We start from the raw sequence: 22,856 nt of genomic DNA on the forward strand, positions 1-22,856 counted from the left end.
ATTATTATTATTATTATTGATCATGGCTGTAACTTGGCTACATGTATTGAAGGCTTGCTTGCTCTAGGCCAGGCATTAGGCTAAACCTGTCACCAACACAGCCTCACTTGGCAAGTGAAGAAAAGGGAACTCAGAAAGATGAAATCACTGGCCTCACCCACTGGCTGGCTGGACGCACACACTGACCCCAGGACTGGTGGAATAGAGCAGGCCTTAGCCTGTGATAGGTGGGTAGATGGGTGGATTGATGAATGGATTAGCAAATGGAGGAATAGGCCCACTGTACTGGTTGTGACAAGTCCAACTCCTTCCCTTAGAAGTACTGGAAATTTCCATGTGTTTGCTTTCTGCAGTCTTTGAAAATGTTCCACAGGAGAACAAGGTTTGGCCGTGAAATACTTCATCTTTTCCCGAGGAAAAACAGCACCTCTTTTCTCTTTCTTGTGAGGCAAAACATTTGACATGGCCCCAAACAGATCTAGCACCTTAAGGGTCAGGAGCTGGGGACTTCACCCAAACACATACATCATTAAAGTTCCCCTGAAGTTAATGTTACTACTGTTTTGAGCCCATGAATAAAGCATTAAACAAATATTGAGCCTGAGACACCTCATTACCCAAGGTCGTTAAGCCGCTCGGGAACACCGCAAGCTACATTTGAAGCCAATTAAGAGGCCTCACACTAGACGCTGGAACCACACGAGTGGCTGGCACATCCCCCAGCACATAGTAGGCACCTTGTAAAACATATAGAGCAAGTCAACAGGATCCCCCTGCCCTGGAGATTAGCTGATTCCACCAACATGCTCTGTCTTGGATCCCAGCCCACAGGTCCCCAAGGCTGCATGAGACACAAACCACAGCACTCAAGAGTTAAGAACAGCTGTGAGCACAAAAAGCAAATGATCTACACCAATGATAAATACCAATGATTCAGGTTTTGTTTTCATTTATTTTTTTATTGTGGTAAAATGCACAAACAAAATTTACCACCTTTACCACCTTTAAGTGTATACCTTCAGTGGTATTAAATACATGCGTAATGTGATATCACCACCATCTGTATCAAGAACACTTTCAACTTCACCAGCTGAAACTATTTGAGGACCCTTGAGATTCCATATGAAATTTAGGATGTGTTTTTCCATTTCTGCAAAAGACATCATTGGCATTTTGATAGGGGTTATGTTGAATCTGTAGATCACTTTGGGTAGTACTGACATCTAAAGAATATGAAGCCTTCCAATCCATGAACATGGGATATCTTTCCAATTACTTGTGTCTTCTTTAACTTCTTTCACCAATGGCTTTAGTTTTCAGTATACATGTCTTTCACCTCCTTGGTTAGCTTTATTCCTAAATATTTTATTTTTTGATGGTACTGTAAATGGAATTGTTTTATTACTTTCCTTTGGGGATTGCTCATAGTTAGGGTACAGAAATGCAAGTGATTTTTGTGTATTGACTTTGCATCCTGCTACTTTGCTGAAATCATTTATTAATTCTAACAATTTTGTGAAATCTTTAGGATTTCCTACATATAAGATCATATCATCTGTGAAGAGAGATCATTTTAATTCTTCCTTTCCAACTTGAATGGCTTTTATTTCTCTTTCTTGCCTAGTTGCTCTGGCTACCACTTCCAGTACAACGTTGAATAAAGTGGTGAAAGCGGGCATCCTTGCCTTGCTCCTGATCTTAGAGAAAAAGCTTTTAATCTTTCACCACTGAGTATGGTGTTAGCTGTGGGGTTTTTATATATGGATTTTACTACGTTGAGATAGTTTCCTTCTATTCCTCATTTGTTGAGCATGTTTATCATGACAGTTGTTTTTATTTAACAAATAATTCCTTGGCACTTATCTGTCAGGAACTGTTGAAACTGCTTTATAATTATTAATTCATTTAATGGCCACAGCAACCTTATGAGGTAGGAACTATTGTTATCTCCATTTTATAGATGAGGAAACCAAGGCACAGACCAAACACAGAGTAAGCTGTAGAAACAGGATTCAAACCAGACCACTCAGCTCAGAGTCCATGTTTGAAATGACCAGAAAGCAGAAGAGAGGTCAGCAGGTTGAATATTTATCATATCACAGACACTTTATACTTACCACATTACCTAATCCTTCCCCAAATCATATGATGTAGATATTTGTAAACCCATCTTACCCCTGGGAAACTGAGGTACAGACACCTAGGAAACTTGCCCAGGGCCACACTATTAGTGAGAGATAAAGGCTGGGTTTGAATTTAGTATGTTTAGACTATGGAGCCACAGAGCACCCTGACAACTCCTCAGTGGTGGGAGTGGCGGGGAGGAGGTCCTCCAAGGTTCTGCACCAGAAGAACACAGACTGTGGGATCCCGGAGCTGGCCCTCCTAGGCTGTAGAGAGCCTCTAGTACATGATCACTGATGGCAGAAAGATGATCCGGAGACAAGACTGGGGGGAGGGGGGAGGAGAAAGGTGGGTAAGAGGGGGACAGGAGAAGGAAGGAGAGAAAATGAGGAAATGGGAGAGGAGAAGAGGGAGGAGGTGGTGGCTAGGTGGGGGGTGGTGGTAATGACACCAGAACCCATTTTTATTGCTATAGCACATGTTCAATCATGTAGGAATACTTAAGTATCGTTTTAGTGACCAGATCACAGTCTTTCTGCATGGTGTGTATTCTCAACTTTCTGCCATCCAAAAATCCCAGTGGTAGAGAATGTCCCGTTTGCTGGTGCCCTGGATGACCTGGAACATGCAGGTGGCAGGACCCACTGCAGCCAGCCCCCCTTCTGCTTCAGTCTCCATCCTCCCCACCCACACCCACACCCACTCCCCAGGTGATTGCATCCAGCCCCAGGGCTCCAAAACAAGCCAGCTGGTAACTCGGATTTACACCTCTAGCCCAGACCTCACCCTTCCACGCAGACTCGGTTCTAACAGCCACGCCAGCACCTCCACGTGGCTCCTCTGCAGTGCCCACCACTCCCACTCCTTCCCCCCTGCTCTCCCACCCCAGCCAATCCACCAGTATCTCAGGCTCATTCCCACCATCCCAGGTCGCAAGGCCACCTCTCCTTAGCCAGTTCTCAGCATGGCCACCAGAGGGAGCGAGTCAGAATCCAGCCTGGGGCCACTCAGTCCAGGAGCTTCCAAAGGGTTTTCCCAAGTCAGAATCAACCTTAAGTCCCTCCCGTGATGCCAAGGCCTCGGGACTGGGCCTGAGCTGACCTCCAGACCTCCACTCCTGACCACAGTCCACTTCATTCTCCACTCTAGCCACACTGGGCTCCTGAGCTTCTTCACACTCCCTGCATGTCCACCCTCAGAGCCTTCGCACCGGCCACCCCTCTGTCTGGCACTCTGTCCCCGCACTCGCCCCATTCAATCCTCTGCCCAGCGTCTTCTCTTCAGAGAGGCCCCCAACCCAATCACCACCCATCCTTTTTCTGCTTCGCCTTTCTTCCTAGCACCGTCACCACCTGACCATCTCTTTGCTTACATATATTTTATTGTCTTTCACTTTCTGTAGAGTCAGACCTGCTTGAGAAGAAAGCGATGTCTATGAAATGGCACATCTCGGTCCCCAATTTTGTCCACTGATGACAACTGGAGGCCCATGAGGGTTTGGGCACTACCGTCCCAGCTCATAAATGTTAGTGACTCAGGGACCCACACAAGTCAGCATGTGCTGAGTTTTATGCCTGGCTAACTTTCCATGCTTCACACACGCCCTTGGCCATGACCTCAGCCCCCATTACTGCTGAAAGTCCAAGGACATTCCAGTTAAAGATGCCTCACTCTTTTGTCTTGTTTTGTTTTGTTTTTAGTATGTTGACTGGCATTGTCAGCTGTCCTCAGCTGGAACCACATGGGATGACGAAGGCTATGGACAGACCACTTCCAGCAGAGGCAGTGCAAACACCAGCAAACTTGTGAGGAGCTGCTCAAGCCTCAATTAAACAATGCCAATTAGAATGACACAGCAACAGCATGCTTTACCTCTCAGGCTGGCAGAGATTCAAAAGAGGAGGAATGCACGGTGCAGGTATGGGGAAGGGAGGCCCTTTTACTGCTGTGTGGTAGGGTTGCATCATAGAGGCACTCTGAGAAACATCAATACACCTGTGTCACAAAAACAGCAGACAGGAGTCACCGTACAACCAGCACTCATGGCAATGCCCTGTGTGCACAGGTCTCTTCAGACACACGTCTACAGTACACACTCCCAAACGTATTTGACAATGGAACCCTCTAAGAGCACCTAACATAGTGAATGTTCCATGGAATGCATTTGGGAAAGAATTGCTATCTGCAAAACTTCCAGCAATAGTAAAGCTGAGATACAGGCTAGGAAGGTATCAGCATTTAAAAGAAACAGGGTTATGGGACAGATCCTGGTTCTGTGTGGTCTTGTGTGGTCCCTTGTAGTCCCATGTGACCCCATGTGGCCATGTGTGGTCCTGTGCAGCCATAAAAGACCCTCTCTGGGGCAACAGTTTCCCCTTTTTCAAAAACAGGATAACAATAATTATCTCAGCTTCCAAGAATTAAATGTGAGAATTTTAAGAATTAAATGAGGTCCCAGAAATAAAAGTACATAATTTCGTACTTTTAAAATCTGTATATCACACGTTTCTCTATTCTCAAAATTTTCCAAAGCAAACTGTACTGCTTTTTAAATTAAACTTTTAAGATATTTGTAGATTTACATGAAAGAGAGATCCCATGTTACCCTTTCCAGTTTGCCCCAATTATAGCCTTGCAAAACTATAATACAATTTCACAGCAGAACATTAATAAAGTCAAGATAGAGGATATTTCTTTCACCTCAAGGATGCTTCATGTTGCTCTTGTATAGTCACACCCACGTCCCTCCCACCTCACCCTCTCCTGAATCCCTGGTAACCACTAATCTGTTCTCTATTTCTATAATTTTATCACTTCAGGAATGTTACATGGGACAACTGGATATCCACATGCAAAAGAATGAACCCCAACCCCTACCTCACACCATATATAAAAATTAACTCAAAATACGTCAAAGACCTAAATGTCAGAGCTAAACTATAAATCTTTGGGGAGAAAACATGAGTAAATCTTTGTGACCTTGGATTAGGCAATGATTTCTTAGATATGACCATATATCTTAAAGCACAAGCAACCTAAGAAATAATTGAAAATTGTATTTCACCAAAGTTAAAACTTTTTGTACTTCAAAGGATATCATCAAGCAAGTGAAAAGGCAACCAGCAGAAGAGGAGAAAATATTTGCAGAAGATCTATCTGATAAAGATCTAGTATCCAAAATATATACAGAACACAAACTCAACAGTGACACAAAGAAATAGATAACCAATCAAAATATACGCAATTGGTTTGAACAGACATTTCTCCAAAGAAGCTATACAAATGGCCAATAAGCACATGAAAATATGTTCAGTGTCATTAGTCATTAGGGAAATGCAAATCAAAATCACAGTGAGATACCATTTCACACCCACAAGGATGGCTAAAATCAAAACAACGCATAATAACAAGAGTGCGCAAAGACACAGAGAAATCAGAAAGTTCATACCTTGCTGGTGGGAATATGAAATACAAAATGGTGTACAGTTTTCCACCGTGGAAAATTGAGGCAGCTCTTCAAAACATTAAAGAGAGTTACCTATGGCTCAGCACTCCTAGGTACATACCCGAGAGAAATGAAAACATGTTGACACAAAAATTTGTAAACAAATGTTCACAGCAGCATTATTCATAACAGCCAAAAAAGTAGAAACAAAACAACGTCCACCAACTGATGAATGGATAAACAAGATGTGGCATGTCCCTACAATACAATATTATTCAGCCATAAAAAGGAATGAAGCAGACTTCCTGGTTGGTCCAGTGGTTAAAACTCTGTGCTTCCACTGCAGGGGGCCTTGGTTAAATCCCTGGTCGGGAAACTGAGATCCCACATGCTGCAACGCAGCCAAAAACAAAAAGGAATGATGAAGCACTGACACATGCTACAATGTGGGTGAGCCTTGAAAACATTATGCCAAACAAAAAGAAGCCAGACACAAAGGACACATATTATATGATTCCATTTATATGAAATGTCCAGAGTTGGAAAAGTGAGAAAGTAGGTTAGTGGTTTCCAGGGGTGGGGAGAGAAGGGAAGGGGGAGTGAGTGCTTAATAGGCATAGGGTTTCTTTTGGGGGCGAAAAAGGTCTGGAATTAGATAGTAGTGATGATTGCACAACCTTGTAAATATAGCAAAAACCACTAAATCATATACAGTAAAAAGGTGCATTTTATGGTATGTGAATGATATTTCAGTTTTTAAAAATTCAAATTACATGCAATTTTATGTTATTTAAAGTGAGACCCACATGAAACAGGTGCTAAAACCATTTCAGGATCCTCGTCCAGAGGATCTGCTGTCCTTGCAAAGGGAAGAGAGACTCAGAGATGGCCCCCCTCCCACAGGGACACAGAGGTGAAGAACAAGTCCCACCTTCACAAAGGAAAATCAGTTATCATTTTAAAAGTAGCCACTTTAAGAGTTTCACAAATAACATTTATTGACCGTATTCATAATGGAATCCCACCCGCATTCACACAACTCCACTACAACTAAGAATCACCTGATGATAAATAATTCGGATTGACTCTTGGGTGTGAATTATATGATCTGAGAAAACAGTGGCTATTACAGACTCTTCCTGATGTGATGGCTTTCGTTAAAGACCTTGAGTATGACTGACATTTGTGTTGATGTTCTTGACAGTAGCTGTTGATTCCAACTTCAAACCCAAAAAAACTGGCTAGAAAGCAAAGAGAAAGGCAATTACTAGGAACTGCCCCCCAAACTGAAACCACGCTGCCCTTGCAGGGCCTGTTCGGGGAACCTCCGAGGGGTGGAGGGTGAAGGAAACCCCACCACAGAGCAGGATGTACACTTGGTCCCTGAGGAGCCCAGGCAGAAAACAGGGTGCAGCCTTGGCTGGCTCACTTTCCAGCTGTGGGACCTGAGGCGACGCACTCAACCCCCCGAGCCCACTCTCCCCTTCTGGAACTCCGAGGAGAATCCCAGCTTTGCAGAACTGTGGAAGGAATCAAATAAAACAAAGGCTACGTATGGCAAGTCCAGCCAAGAAGGCAAGTGCTTGACTCATCACTACTCTTCAGGGCTCCCTGTCGGGCAGTTCAGAGCTCACTTGATCTCCTGAGGCCTCTGAAGTTCTAGCAAGTCTCTGCCAGGCCAGCAGATGGGCCAGCAGCTTCTCCTGAGATAAGCTGGGCGTGTGCTTTGGGGGATCTCACAGGGCACCCCACATACACCTCAGGTAGGTAAGATATTTCTCCTAAACAGGTGATTGGTGCCTGACCTCTGCCCTAAGATCCTGGCTCAGAAGCAAACACCTCTTATAAAAGCATTAGCAATTTTCCTTTGGCCCACCTGGACCAACTACTTAACACAGACCATCTACAGACAAGTTTCTTTCTTTGCTCTTCCCAGAGTGGGAACCAGGGAGTCCAATTAAATTTGACATCGAGATGGCAAACACAGACAGAAAGATGAAACTTAAAAAAAAAAGGCAGTTGGGGGGAGGCGGCGGCGGCGGCGGCGGCTGTGGGCTGAGCGCGGGGTGCAGGCGATCGCCGTCGGGGCTCGGGCGGCGGCAGTGGGCGCAGGCTCCCCGGTGCCCGCCCCTCCGCTCCGGGGGGGCACGAGCGGGCGGCCGGGGGGGGGGCCGGCACCGCCGCCGCAAAATGAGCCTGCTGTCGGCCATCGACACGAGCGCCGCCTCGGTGTACCAGCCGGCCCAGCTGCTCAACTGGGTCTACCTGTCGCTGCAGGACACGCACCAGGCGAGCGCCTTCGATGCCTTCCGGCCCGAGCCGCCCGCTGGTGCCGCGCCCCCAGAGCTGGCCTTCGGCAAGGGCCGCCCAGAGCAGCTGGGCTCGCCCCTGCACTCCAGCTATCTCAACAGCTTCTTCCAGCTGCAGCGCGGAGAGGCGCTGAGCAGCAGCGTGTACAAGAGCGCCTCGCCCTACGGCTCCCTCAACAACATCGCCGACGGCCTCAGCTCCCTCACCGAGCACTTCTCCGAGCTGACCCTCACCTCTGAGACCCGCAAGCCCAGCAAGCGGCCCCCGCCCAACTACCTGTGCCACCTGTGCTTCAACAAAGGACACTACATCAAGGACTGCCCCCAGGGCAAGACCAGCATCTGTTACAGGCCCAGAGGTGGAAGGAAGCAGTGATTTCTGCCTTAGGGCAAGCCAAGACTCATGCCACGCCAGACTCAACCACTGTCTGCTTCTTCAGCCTGTGTGCTGTCTGCTTGTGGAAGCTTTGCACTGGAAGGACCTTTGGGGATCGCCTAGGCCTGGAATGCCAACACAAGTCATGTGTGTCCGTCACCCCCAGCCCACGGCCATGGCAAGGCAGATAGCACCAAAATCACATTATTCTTGCCTATCAAGCTAGGATGCTACTACAGCATCTTTCTTAACAAAGTGCTCCAATAGCAAGTAATTGGACATGCAAGATGAAGTATTTGCCTTTCCTGTCATGTTCTCATTGACAGATGGGGAAACTGAGACCCAGGCAGCGAAGGGGCTTGTCCCAGGTCACAGAGCACGTTGGTGGCAGCATGCTGGGGCTGGGGTAGGGGTGGGGTGTGTTAAGAAGCACCCACCTTAGAATGTAAATTGGTGCAGCCACTGTGGAAAACAGTATGGGGTTTTCTCAAAAAACTAAAACTAGAGCTATTATTGATATATGACCCAGCAATTTCTCTCCTGGGTATATACCTGAAAAAAAAACAAAAACACTAATTCGAAAAGATACATGCAATCCAATGTTCATAGCAGCATTATTTACAATTGCCAATGTATGGAAGCAACCTAAGTGTCCATCAACAGATGAGTGGATAAAGAAGATACGGTTTTATACACACACACACACACACACACACACACATATACGTACAATGGAATACTACTCAGCCATTTCATAAGAATGAAATTTTGCCATTTGCAGCGACATGGATGGACTTGGAGGGCATTATGCTAAGTGAAATAAGTCAGACAGAGAAAGACAAATACAGTATGATATCACTTATATGTGGAATCTAAAAAATACAACACACTAGTAAATATAACAAGAAAGAAGCAGACTTGCAGATAGAACAAACTGGTGGTTATCAGTGGGGAGGAGGGGCAAAATAGGGGTTGTGGGGTGGAAGGTACAAACTATTGTGTGTAAGATAAGCTCAAGGATGTATTGTACAACTTGGGGAATATAGCCAATATTTTGTAATAATTGTAAATGGAAAGTAACCTTTAAAATTTGTATAAAAATTAAAAATTAAAAAAAAAAGAAACAAAAAAAAAAAAAAGAAGGAAATCTCCAGTGCTTCCCCACTAAGGTTCACAGATCACGCAAAGCTGACGGACCCCCGCCCAGCCCCTTCCTGGGGACACTCGCCCTAGAGAAGCTGCAACCCAGGTCCATATAGGCACTTGTATGCAGATGTGCATCACAGCATCATATGTGACCACAGGGAGTGCCCAATACTAGGAGAGTGGACAAGCAGGATGCCAGGAGAGGAACTTCCACTTCCAGACAAGATGGTGGGACAAAGACAGGGCTACCTTCCTGTCTGAACAACTAGAAAACTGGGCAGAAGACATCTGAAGCTGTTTTCAGATACTGGACATTTTCTAGAACATTCCCCTTACAACTGTGTGGAGGAGACAGACAAAAAGCAAACAAGTCAATATATGTAAATTCTAATTGTGCACAATTACATGTTGATTATGTATTTGCATATTTACATATTTGTGTGTGTATGTTTGCACGTATTTACATATAGGTGTGATGAAAGAAACAGGAAGAAGGGGGTGGATGGGGGTAATGGTTGGGGAGATGGGTAAACTGGGGCAGCGGCGTTTAGAGGAGAAGGAGGAGGAGAGCTTTTTCCAAGAAAACTAAAGCAAACAACCAGGTAAGGGGACACCCTGTCTTGAAACTGAAGTCGCCCTGGAGGTTTCCTGGGTGGCGGTGGGGGACTGAGTGGGGTTCCAGGTGAGAAACACAGGCCTGGGCAAGGCCAGTGGGTCCGAGGCCGGAGAAAGGGCTTTTCAATATGGAGCCTTGATGGTTGGGGCTGGTCTGGGGGAGAGGCAGCAGGTCCCCCGAGGGTGCGGTGCGCTCAGACCTCAGAAGGCTGGCTGGTCAAGCTGGCTTAAAATCCACTTCCAACCCCAACACAACAGAAATTTGCAGAAACTGGAACCAATGGCCCTTTGGGGGCAGGGGAATTTGGGAAATTGGGAACAGGGAAGAGGTGAGGAAAGAAAGGTGGGTGGTCCCAAGATGCCCCACCTCCCCACCATCGGCCCTGGCCCTGGCGTATCTGGATTGCTCTTCCCTTGCATTTTCTGGAAGAAGATACCTGTGTCAGGTGTGAGCAAGAGTCTAGACAATGGTAACAACATAACAGTAATCATGGCCGTGCTCATCTCTCACCCTCTGCTGAGCAACAACCAAGTTCTCCCACATCCTCAACTCAACTAAACCCTGGGAGTGAGATGAGCCCAAGGCCACCACTGCCCCGCCAGCACCTGCTCACAGGATGGCCAGGATGACACTCAGTAGGGCCTGGAGGAGGGTCAGGAGGCTGAGGCTGAGGGGCAGGAGGGAGGCCGGGAGGCTTGCTGGCTGCCCCAGGGCCACCGGCTCAGCCTGGTGAAGGACCTGGAGCTGCTGCCACTTGAGGAGACAGCGCCCTTCGCCGTCACAGATTCGCCAGCGGTTGTACCCAGAGCGCACGTCCAGGGGGACTTCTAGGCAGAGAAAGCAAATCAGGCCTCGGCGGGGTGTGGGGACAGGATGCTCTCAAGTCTGCACCCATGAGAGAGCCCTCTGGAACCCAGGGCAAGGAAACCAGGTGTCCCAACAAGGCAGGTCACAGCCCAGGGGTGTGGGCGCTGACCCGGCGCCCACTGAGGTGAAGAGAGCACTGCTGTTTGTTTGTTTCTAGGGTGATTGTGGGGCCTCGTGGCTGTGTTTTCTGAGTCTTTATCTTTTAGAGCTGCCTACTGAAATATTTATGAATGAAATGATATGGTAGTTAACTGGGATATGCTCCACATTAATCTTTTTCTTTTTCATTTTTTTCTTTTTTTTTTTTTTGGAGGTGGGGATGGAGTGGGTGAAGCACATATGAAACCAGATCTACCAGGAGCTGGTCAGGGCTATAGATGAGTGACGGGAACTTGGGCTTCAGTGGAGTATTTGAAATTTCCCATAATAAGAAGTCAACAACCACCACATCCACAAACATAATTCAAACATCTCCATCTCTTTGATGCTCTTTAGCTTTTTCAAGACCTGCTTTTGTCACATGTGACCCTCCTGATGTTATATCTCTTATTTCCTTATTACACTATTAATATGCTACTACTATGAAATGTACACTCTAATTATACTAATATAAAATGCCCTCAATATAAAGTATATTTTCCTTATAAAAAATTCTACCACAAAAGCATAAAGAAGAAAGCACATGAGCCCTCTATTTACAAGGAAAATACAAGATCAGAAACACAGATTTTCTCTTTAAAATGGAAATCAGCTGGATTTGAGGCCAAGGGAACCATCCCATATTTTTAAGTCACTCTGTACAGAGCTCAGCTCAAGGAGAGAAGGATCCTTATCCTCCTGGCAGCAGTGAGACTCGCACTCTCACTCCTGTCCTGTGAACACCTTCTGGCTTGAATGGGTTTGAGGCTTGAAACATTAACATAAATCACCTGAACTATAAAACAATGGCTGGAGTAAAAATTAATACTGGTTTTTAACAACGTATCAGTGGATGCATTATTCAACAATAAACTGACTGAGCTTTTAGACTTTCTTAAAGATTCAGAGTGTTCAAAGCCAAAAACAACCAATAAAAATAAGCCCATAGATCGGTGATTATAGGGTGAGAAGAGTAGTTTCTCAGGTGGTTCTCATTCTACTGCTTGTTTTTTGTCTTTTCGTTTTTGTTTTATTTTTGTTTTGCTTTTTGTTTTTGATGAAGTGATTTCTGGCTCTTCCACCTGAAGCTTGAGGCAACGTATTGCTACCTGTTTTGCTCATCATGCACCCACCAAGAGCCTCTCTTTGCTGGGCCTGACCTGCCCCCTTCCCCACCCACAGGGGTTACCTGTGACTGTCAGCTGAGACAAATGACACCAACCTTCACCTACGCACAAACAGAGCTTTCATTTTTAAAACTGACATTAATGGAGTCCTATTACCTGGGCTACAATGACTTCTTCTCCTACACTGCAATGTGTGTGGGAGTTCATTTCATCGTCCCTAACAGTTGCGAACTCTAGGCAGCTGGTACCACATTTCAAATGCACCCCCATTCATGTCCATCCTCCCACTGAGAGACACTTAAGTTGCTTCCAGTTTTTTGCCAAGGAAATCACTGCTGCAGACAGACGTGCGTGGAGTGTCTACATGTATTACCCAGATGTGGGCTTGTTGGATTAAAGATTGTGCACGTTATAAAATTTGATAGATACCTCCAAACCTCCCGCCAAAGACTGTGACAATTCGTGTTCCTCCTGTGCTACTTTTAAAATCAGGAAAAAGTTAGGTATCTTCTGCATGAAGAGGTAGGCGTGTGGGGTAGTGGCTGCTTGTTTCCCAAGAGCTCTCCCCCTTAGCTGAGTGCCCCTGGGCAGGCCTCTCAAATCACCTGCACATCACAGGAACCCCATGTCAGACATCCAACCTCTCAGTACCTGTCCAGTCCCTCCTTCACAGAGTCCATCAAGGTGACTCACTATGCCCTCTGGCCCCAGCACGAAAAGAGGAGGGTGTGATCTGAGCCGACAAAACGTCCACTCCTTTGCTCACATGCAATGCAGAGAAAGCAGACGTGTCGGCCATCTGCAAGGGAAAGCACCTCCACTCATTTTAGAGACAAAGAAAGTAAAGGTGCGGGTGGAGACACCACCTCCTAGTGCACCATGACTGAGCACGTGAGTACATGCATACATCAGGCCACAGATATATGGATATGTGAACACACCTTGTCATGACTACGCACTGCACTGTGAACATATGAACATGCGAGTATGTGCTATGCCTGTCATAAACATATGAATGTATGAATATACTGTATGATGAATATATCCATAAATGTGGTGCCATGAACATATAACGTGTCATGAACATATGAAAGTAGGAATACATCTACAAACATATATACTATGTCATAAATACATATTTATATACAACACATACATACACATACCATATCATGAATTATAGAAGATTAGAGCTTAAAAAACACTTCAGATACCACCTAACCCCAGGTTGCAAATTGGTTTCATCCTGAGAGCCAATGTTGATAACTGGTAGAGCCTGAGTCTTCTCTGGGTTCATTGGGAAAACATGGGAGATGATTAGTGATGCCTGGTGAGGGTTGGGGTGGGAGAAGTGGTGTGTGCGCCAGTCTGTGGTCTTCTTTGTGTTTCACCCATCTGGGGATGACAGGAGTCTCCCCCACCCCATCATGATGTTCATGAGACCCCCGCCTTCCTTGGGGACAGGGAAGGGATGAGACACGTGAGCACTGAGTTACGTGGGATGCCTTTAAAACTCTGCAGCCTTTTCACCACCTAAGATAAAAGATAAGGATGTGGGCAAGCGTGTCAGCCCCAGTGATCCACCAAGAAGGGGTCCCAGTGATTTGGCCTGGAAACCCCCTGGAAGGGGTCCATGGCCAGCTCAGAATGCAAGTTGTGTTCTCCTTTTAAAAAGCCTCTGGGTCTTAATTCTGGGGGCAGTATGCTACTTGATGACAGAAAACCAGCAGCTGGAATGTGGGTGAAGGCAGAAGGAAGCCTCTAACTCCAGGACACTCAGAAAGCAAGGGAGAGAAGTGGCCCTGGAGCTGAGTTGGGCTGGACCTGGCTGACCATCTCCCACCACAGTTGCTGACCTGGAACCCAGAGCTGTGGAGGTACCAGACAGAGCCAAAGAGCAAGGACAGACACTCGAGCAGTGGTCCTTCCCCAGCACCCTCCCTCCAGGCCTGCCAGGCTGGGGCTACAAGTGCAGAATGCTCAGACAGGCGAAGAGAGCTGAGGGGGAGAGGAGGCAAGGAGAGGGAAGAGGGGTGGGAAGGAAGAGGGAGGGAGGTGAGGGAGGTGGAGAAGAAGAGGGAAGAGGGAGGAGAAGGCAGGAGAGGAGAAGGGGACAGAAGAGATGGCCGGAAAGGTGACAGCAGCGGTGGGCACCCTCATCAGAAAGCAGTGCACCCCACCCTTCCCAACACCACCAGGACACCTGACCTGGGCCTGCCCTGAGTACCACTTGCCTCCTGCACTCTGCTGCCCTGAGCCACGGCTTCCAGAAGGCCCCCAGACATCAATGGAGGCCACTGTGGGGAAAGAACCCAGCACCCTTTCCCCTCATCTCTGGGTCCCTCCTTAGCCTGCCCCTCACTCTCAGGCCTCGCTGCCATGCGAGCCTCCCTCTTACCTTCTTGTGAGACCTCAGGACCTGGGGCACCCAGTAGGGCATCATGGCCTGATCCCTAGGCATTGGGAGGCAGCCCCCAAAGCGGTGGCATGGGCAGGGGCACGCCTTGGTGGTTTTGGGGCCATAAGACCGGACCATCTTTTGGATCTAACAGAGGAAGGGAAGAGAAGGTCCAAAGCGGGGTGGAGCCATGCCCCAGACAACCTCAGCCTTGGGGACAGGGCCCTGGAGAGCGCCTCTCCTATGCCCCGCCCACAGCACACCCCAACAGCCCAGCTGAGGGAGCAGGTCCCCACTCCATGATATTCCCAGGAGTGGCCGGCACCCTCACGACCCACCACCTGCACCTCTGCTGTGGGGCATCTGTGTGGTACTCTGGCGGGACACATGGGTGGGAGTCGGGAGGCCTGGCTCTGTCCTGAGCCTGGCGGCCTCCAGGAACAACCCTTGGGCACAATGTTTAGCCTCTCTGAGCCTCAGCACTCTCGGCTAGAGAGAGCGCTCTGCCAGAATCTTGACAACATTGGTCAGAGTCTAAAATGGATAGTCTTTGGTCTAGCAATTGCACTCCTGGGACTGTATCCCAGGAGGACACATGTGCATTTGCTCAAGAACACTCAGTACAGCACTGGCTGTAGTGACCAAAGAGCCTGAATGCCTATAATAAGGGACAATAAATAATGGACGTGGGAACAGAGGGAACGGGTGGCCTTTGGAAAGAATGAGACAGACCTGTCTGTCCTGATACAGAATGAGCACAGAGACACGATATTAAGTGGGAAATGCAGCACTGTATGCTACCATTTACGTTTTTTTTTAAAAGGTGGGGGGGCGGGGGGGGGGCTTCCCTGGTGGCGCAGTGGTTGAGAATCCGCCTGCCAATGCAGGGGACACGGGTTTGAGCCCCGGTCCGGGAAGATCCCACATGCCACGGAGCAACTAAGCCCGTGCGCCACAACTACTAAGCCTGCGCTCTAGAGCCCGCGAGCCACTACTACTGAAGCCCACGTGCCACAACTACTGAAGCCCATGCGCCTAGAGCCCGTGCTCCGCAACAAGAGAAGCCACCGCAATGAGAAGCCCACGCACCGCCAACAAAGAGTAGTCCCTGCTCGCCGCAACTAGAGAAAGCCCGTGCACAGCAACGAAGACCCAACGCAGCCAAAAATAAATGAATAAAATATACATAAATTAAAAAGAAACCAATTTTGCTCATGGGGCAAAGCGGCCAGGCCCCAGGGATCAGCCAGTCCCACTTTGCCAGCAAAGAGTCTTGGTTGGGGGGTAGGGGGGAAGTCAGCTGGGGCTTCTGAGAATGTTTTATACCTGAGAAGAAAGAGTGGTAGAGTAAGCCTTTGGAAGACTCCGAAAGACTCACTTTCTGCCATGTGTAACATGGTGTAAAACAGAGACCCGTGGCCACCATCTAAAAACACTAGAAGTGACAGCACAAACACTCTGAGTGGAAGGATGAAGAGAATCTGGGTCCCTGCAGACATCATAAAGCCAAAAAACCAATCCTAGAAGAATCCTCTCTCTACCAAAGACCCTGGTTGAACCCACTGTGGGTCAGTTTTCTGTTTCTTGCACCCAACACTTCCCTTCTGATGGAACAGGAGCCTGAGGAGCAAGCGGAAAGGGGACTGGATATCCAGGCAGGGGCAAGGTCAAGAAGGACCCCAAGAGTTGTGTCAGGGAGTTTGGTCCATATTCTGAGGGAAATGGGTCTCCACGGGGGAGTGACAGGACCAGATATATGGTTTTAAAAGCTCACCAGCTACAGATCAGAAAATGGACAGTCAGAGTTAGAAAGGATGTAGGCAAGGAGACCAGCTGGGAGGCTGGGCAGTCACCCTGGTGAGATGTGCTGGGCACCTTGACTTCTATATTCCTTCCACCCTTACCCCTGACACCCAGCAACAAAATTCAGTGGGGAGAGTGCTGGAATCAGAGCCAGAGACCTAGATTCTAAACCCTGATCTGCTATGGACTGACTGTGTGATCTTGGACAAGCCCCCGTCCCTCTCTGGACCTCAGTTTGCCCATCTGCCAAAGGGAGATGATAATACTTACTCTGCCCAACTTTCAAATGATACAATGACCAACAGGAGGGACTGAGGCTATCACCTCTGCCTAGAACAATATGACTTAGTCATCTTGATACACTGACCCCTTTGAGAGTCTATTAAAAAACAAGAAACGAGAGATTCCACATTCTACAATCACTACAGAGTCTACTGATATTAAAAGGGCAATAAGGAAATATTATGAACAACATTATGCCAATAAATTCAACAACACTGATATAATGGACAAAGTCCTTGAAAGGTATAAACTACTAAAGCTCACTCATGAAGAAATAGATAAATTAAATAGCTCTGTATCTATGAAAGAAATTACATTTGTAGTTGAAAACCTTCCCACAAAGGAAGCTACAGGCCCACATGGCTTCACCAGCAAATTCTACCAAACACTCAGTGAAGAAATAATACCAATTCTACACAAAGTCTTCCTGAAAATGAAAGAATACTTCCCAACTGATTCTACGATGCCAGGATTAATACATCATAATTAAATGTGTTTGAAAGGTTGGTTTAACTTTTGAAAACCAATCAATATAATTCATCACATTAATAAACCATAAAAGAAAAACTATAAAATGATTTCAATAGACACAGGCAAAATCCAACGTTCATTTCTGATAAAAGCTCTCAGCAAACTAGCAATAGAAGGGAACTTCCTCAGCCTGATAAAGGGCATCCAAACTTACAGCTAACATCATACTTAATGGTGAAAACTCAAACGTATCCTCTAAGATCAGGGGGAAAAAAGGATGTCTGACTTCCCCACTTCACTTCAATAGTTTACTAGAAGTTCTATCCGTGTATCAGACAAGAAAAATAAATAAAAGGCACACAGATTGGAAAGGAAGAAATAAAACCATCTCAATCTGGAGATAACATAATCATCCATGCAGAAATTCTGATGGAATCTACAAAAACAGCTACCAGAATGAGTTTAACAATACTGTGGGACACAAGATCAAAATATAAAAATAAATGGTATTTCTAAATATTAGCAATGAGCAAACATAAACTGACTTTTAAGAACAATGTCATCAAAAATATGAAATACTTATAAATAAAACTGACAAAAGATGTGCAAGACCTGTACACTGAGAACTGCAGAATACTGCTGAGAAATAGTAAAGAAACCTAAATAAATATAGAAATTACCATGTTCATGGATCAGAAGACTCAATATGGCTAAGAAGACAATTTCTTCAAATTGATCTACACACAATCCCAATCAAAATCCCAGTAGGACATTTTTGTAAAAAATTGACAAACTGATTCTAAAATTCACGTGGAAATGCCAAGAGCATACAATAACCAACTTTGAAAAAGAAAAACAATGTTGGAGAGCTAACACTACCTGATTTCCAGACTTTTTATAATTATAAAGCCACAGTAATCCAGTTAGTGTAGTACTGGTACAAGGATAGACAATCAGGTCAGCGAACAGAATACCGCAACAGAAATAGACCCACGTGTATATGGACAATTGGTTTTTGACAAAGGTGTAAAGGCAAGTCAGTGGAGAAAGGATGAGCTTTATAATATGTGGTATTAGAACAACTGGACATCCATGTGCAAAAAATAAACTTCAGTCCATACCTCATGCCATATACAAAAACTGACTTAAAACGGACCACAGACCTAAATATAAACAGTAAACTATAAAAATTCCAGAAGAAAACACAGAAGAAACCTTTCTGACCTTGGGTTGGCAAAGGTTTCTTAGAAATGCATAGAAAGCATGATCCATTGTTGTGCTGGGGACAGGCACGCCTAACAAGATCCAGAAAAGATTAAATTGATAAACTGGACTTCATCAAAATTTAAAACTTCTGCCCTTTGAAAGATAGTGATAAGAGAATTAAAAGACAAGCCAAAGACGTGGAAAAAACACTTGCAAATTAAATATCTGGTAAAGAACCTGTATTCAGATATATAAAAAACTCTCAAAACTCACTAATCTAAAAAAAGCAACCCAATTTTTTTTAAGGGGCAAAAAAGACACAAATCAAGTAAGATAGGCAGATGGCAAAAATATATGACGAGATGCTCAACATCATTAGTCATTGTGGAAATACAAGTTAAAACCTCAATGAGAGGGAATTCCCTGGTGGTCCAGTGGTTGGGACTCCGCATTTTCACTGCCAAGGATATGGGTTCAATCCCTGCTTGGGGAACTGAGACCCCGCAAGCTGTGCGGCCAAAAAAAAAAAAAAAACACACAATGAGATACACACCTATTAAGATGGCCAAAATTTAAAAGACTGACCAAACCAAGTGTCAGTGAAGATGTGAAGGAACTGGAACTTTATACATTGTTGGAGAGATTGTGAAATGGTACAACCACTTTGGAAAACAGTTGACAGTTTCTTAAAAAGTTAAACAGATACCTACCATATGATGCAGCAACGCCTTTCCTAGGTACTTGCCCAAGAAAAATGAAGGCATGTTCACACAAAGACGTGTACACAAATGTTCACAGCAGCTTTATTTGTTGGACAGAATAGAAAAAGCTGGAAATGATCCACACATCCTTCACTGGATGAATGGATAAACTGTGGTCTATCTGTATAACGATACGCTACTCAGCAGTAAAAAGGAATGAACTATCAATGCACACAACCACGTGGATGAATCTGAAAAATGATCATGCTGAGTAAAAGAAGCCAGACAAAAAGAGTACATACTAGATGATTCCATTTATATAGTGTGAGTTGGTGGACAGTGGTGAGCATAGTTGCCTTCCATTTATATAACATTCAAGGAAATGCAAATGAATCTATAGTGACAGAAACAGATCCACAGTCGCCTGAGGACCGCAGGGCAGAGGGGGTTGAGTGGAATTTCAAAAGGGCACAAGGAAACCTTTTAGGGTTGCGTACATGTACCGCACTACTCCATTTTATACAAGGGACTTGAGCACCCTGGATTTTGATATCCACAGGGGTCCTGGAACCAATCCCCTTTGAATACCTAGAGATGACTGTACATTGTCACAATTGTAGTGGTGGTTTCACGGGTGTGTGCATATGTCAAGATTTATCAAACACTACATTTTACATATGTGCCGTTTATCATATGCCAATCGTATCTCCATAAATCTGAACCCCTGATTCAAGTCACCTACCTGCTTTCGGGGTCAAGGACAGAGGGACCCAGTAAGGCAGCACTGCCTCAGCCCTGCTCACTGGCAGGCGACCCCCAAATTTGGCCTGGCACTCACAGCAGATGGGCTCTCGGTGAACAGAGCTGGGGGCAGGGCACATCTGAACCAGAGGCAGAAAAAAGAGAATCAAATGTGATGCTGCATTAGTGATGTGAGTCAAGGTACTCTCTGAAATAGTAAATCCATGCTCAGAGGGAGCAAGATTAAGACAGGGCATCCAGGGGCAGGTGCAGGGACAGGAGCCTCAGCTCCCGAAGCTCACAAAGAGGCAGGCTGTCTCGGCCTGCCCTGAGGCCCTCCAAAGTCACTTAGAGGGGGACCACCAGAGCCTGCAGACCAGGTATGCTGGGATGTGCGACCACTTACAGCCACATTACCATGAGCAAGTCTTGGATTTCCCCCCTAAAAATGGGGAAGTACAACCAACTCTAGCAGGGGTTGGGGAGAATGATTGCTCTTTTTGTGACAATCCATGTCAATCTGCATACAGCGCTTTATGTTTGCAAAGGCTTCCACAACCATCCCATGTGATCCCACCACACCCACAGGCAGGCGGAGAGGAAAAGTCATCCTCTCCAGGGGCAGATGGAGCTGATGCCCAGAGCAGACACTTTAAGGGGCAACACTTGTTCTCCCAGGCCTCCTGAATCCCTGTCATGAAAAACTGAGGGGTGGGGGAGGCAGTGGGTGACCCTACATAGAGATTTGGGGGCTTGCATGGTCGCTGAAACCACGGACTGCCCTGTCTGACACACCCTCTCGTGAGATGCTACTTCTGGACCCACATTCTCTGCTCTCCCCACCCCACAGAGGCGTGTCAGGGTTGGGGCAAAGTAGTTGAGATTTGCTTTCCTTACCGAATGATCTATGGGACACACTTCTTCCCCAAAAGTTTGAAATGTGCTTCTTTCCCTAGAAAAGAACAGGAAGGCTTAGAAAGTTCTGGGCTTCGTGTAAATTGGGAGCAGGAGTACTAGGGTGAGGGCCTGGGCCAGCTTGGCTCATACCATTAAACCCCAAGAGTGGAAGGGGTTTTCATTCTGAGCCTAAGAGGGGGCAGAGGGTGACAATAGAAGCAGGTATGTGCACACTCACATGCTAAGGTCTGGGGGTTCCCAGATGTCAAGCTATTGTGGAATCCTGCATCCCCAAACCTACGTGCTTCAGGCACACTATAGCTAAACCCGTGCTAGGCCCTTTGGGAGAGACAGCAACATTCCAACCTGGTGAGAATTTTCCAAGACGTGGAGCTGCCAACCACAACATATATGAGGCTTTAACAGACACCCTGAGCATACTTGGAATTCTGAAGGAAAATATCATCAAAGCTCTACATCTAATGAAATTCCTTGCAGTATAAAAACCTGGGTGCTTTGTCTCTGGGATGACAAAGCATTTGGGGTTGCATAGCCTCTGTTACTCTTCCCATTCTCCCCAAAACAAGTTGCTAGAATGTTGGCCACTGTATGGAGAGTGTCCAGTGGGCATAAAACCAACACAAAGACCAGCTTCCCTGAGAGCGATGTGTAACATGGAAATGGTAAAAGTGATACCATCATAATAATCACTATTATTGCTATCCCATTACAGCAATCGCTTCAGGTCACTGAGCTCAACTCCCCCGGCTGATCCTCGACAACACAGGATGTGGGATGCTGCGCTGCACAGCACCCAAGCCCCCAACGCTCATGACAGCACTGCTGTTTCCTTGCGGGGGGGGCCACAACCCCAGCCAAGAAGGTGAAGCCGGCTCGTTTCAGAGGCTGGCTCAGAATGGTATTATGACCCAAGTCAACCCAATGAAACCCATTCTGGGACTTTGTGTTAAAATTACTGGGAAAGGGAATGTCCTTTTCTGTTGAGGCTGTAAGCCTCCAGAGGTCTTGGTCATTTTGCCTCCAGGAGGGAAAGAAAGCAAAGCCGAAGGTGGAGACAAACAGTCCTTGACCACCATCCTTGAGCATCTGGGTACATCCATTCCTGACGACTTACTCCTGACATCCTCAGGTGAAACAACGAATTGCCCTTTTGGGCTTACATGATGTAGGTATGGTATCTGTCCTGCCTACCTGGTACAAGCTTCTATGGGACAGGGTGATTTGGGGGTCCTGGGGCTTCCCTCAGGTGACTCGGGGTCCGGCTTCCCCAGTTGACTCGGGGTCCGGGTTCGCTCAGGTGACTCGGGGTCCGGCTTCCCCAGGGGACTCGGGGTCCGGCTTCCCTCAGCTGACTCGGGGTCCGGCTTCCCTCAGGTGACTCGGGGTCCGGCTTCCCTCAGGTGACTCGGGGTCCGGCTTCCCTCAGGTGACTCGGGGTCCGGCCTCCCCAGCTGACTCGGGGTCCGGCTTCCCCAGGGGACTCGGGGTCCGGGTTCCCTCAAGTGACTCGGGGTCCGGGTTCCCTCAGGTGACTCGGGGTCCGGCTTCCCCAGGGGACTCGGGGTCCGGGTTCCCTCAAGTGACTCGGGGTCCGGCTTCCCCAGGTGACTCGGGGTCCGGGTTCCCTCAGGTGACTCGGGGTCCGGCTTCCCCAGGTGACTCGGGGTCCGGGTTCCCTCAGGTGACTCGGGTGCCGGGCCCCCAGGTGTGGCGTGGTGGCGCAAAGTTTAGGACTGAGGGGGCACTTGCCTGTCATGACGCGCTCGGGATGAGTGCGCGCTGACAGACCGAATGGACACCCGAGGGCTCCCGGAAGTGCCCGCCGCGACTCTAAGTCGTGGTGAGGCGGGTGACGAAGCTCATGACGACGGCGGTGACGAAAGCGGGGACTGGCCCACGCGTGTCACTCCTCCCACACACCGTCCACCTCACTGCGCCCGGCCCCTCCCGGGGCCTCTTCCGACCCCCCAAGGCCCCTCCTCTTCCGCCTCCCCGCCCCAGAGGCCAGGCTCTTCCGGCGACGGCCCTCTGCGCACGCCGCTGACTGGCCCTCTTTCAGCCAATCAGACGCTGCCTTCTAGGCACTTACCTGGCAGCTGATTGGGCCCTGGCGCCACGAGCCTCGGGGTTGGCGGGGTTGGCGGGGTTGGTGGGGTGGGGCGGGGTGGCGCCCGGCGGGGCCCGGGGA

General features: G+C 47.4%; 2 protein-coding genes across 6 annotated transcripts in view; one reads left to right on the forward strand and one right to left on the reverse strand.

The window, feature by feature from the left end:
• Window positions 1-22,625, reverse strand: part of C19H16orf95 (chromosome 19 C16orf95 homolog) — a 432,052-nt gene extending 409,427 nt beyond the window's left edge. For 4 of the 5 annotated variants that reach the window (XR_009498961.1, XR_009498960.1, XR_009498962.1 and 1 more), the window contains exons 1-2: window positions 20,648-20,704; window positions 19,752-19,890 (exon numbers count right to left, since the gene is read on the reverse strand). Coding sequence is in view for 1 of the 5 variants with exons in the window: in XM_059904131.1 (XP_059760114.1) it covers window positions 19,752-19,890 (139 nt within the window). In the remaining 4 variants the exon portion in view is untranslated. Of the gene's footprint in view, window positions 1-19,751; window positions 19,891-20,647; window positions 20,705-22,417 lie in introns of those variants that run through there. The other variant, XM_059904131.1, reaches the window with a different exon arrangement.
• On the forward strand, window positions 7,630-8,254 carry LOC132353870 (zinc finger CCHC domain-containing protein 24-like). The gene has a single exon (XM_059905368.1). The coding sequence runs from the start codon at window positions 7,760-7,762 to the stop codon at window positions 8,252-8,254; it is 495 nt and encodes a 164-aa protein (XP_059761351.1). The 5' UTR covers window positions 7,630-7,759.
• Window positions 22,626-22,856: the final 231 nt, after the last annotated feature.

Source organism: Balaenoptera ricei, chromosome 19 (assembly GCF_028023285.1).
Source record: "Balaenoptera ricei isolate mBalRic1 chromosome 19, mBalRic1.hap2, whole genome shotgun sequence".
Taxonomy (NCBI): Eukaryota; Metazoa; Chordata; class Mammalia; order Artiodactyla; family Balaenopteridae; genus Balaenoptera; species Balaenoptera ricei.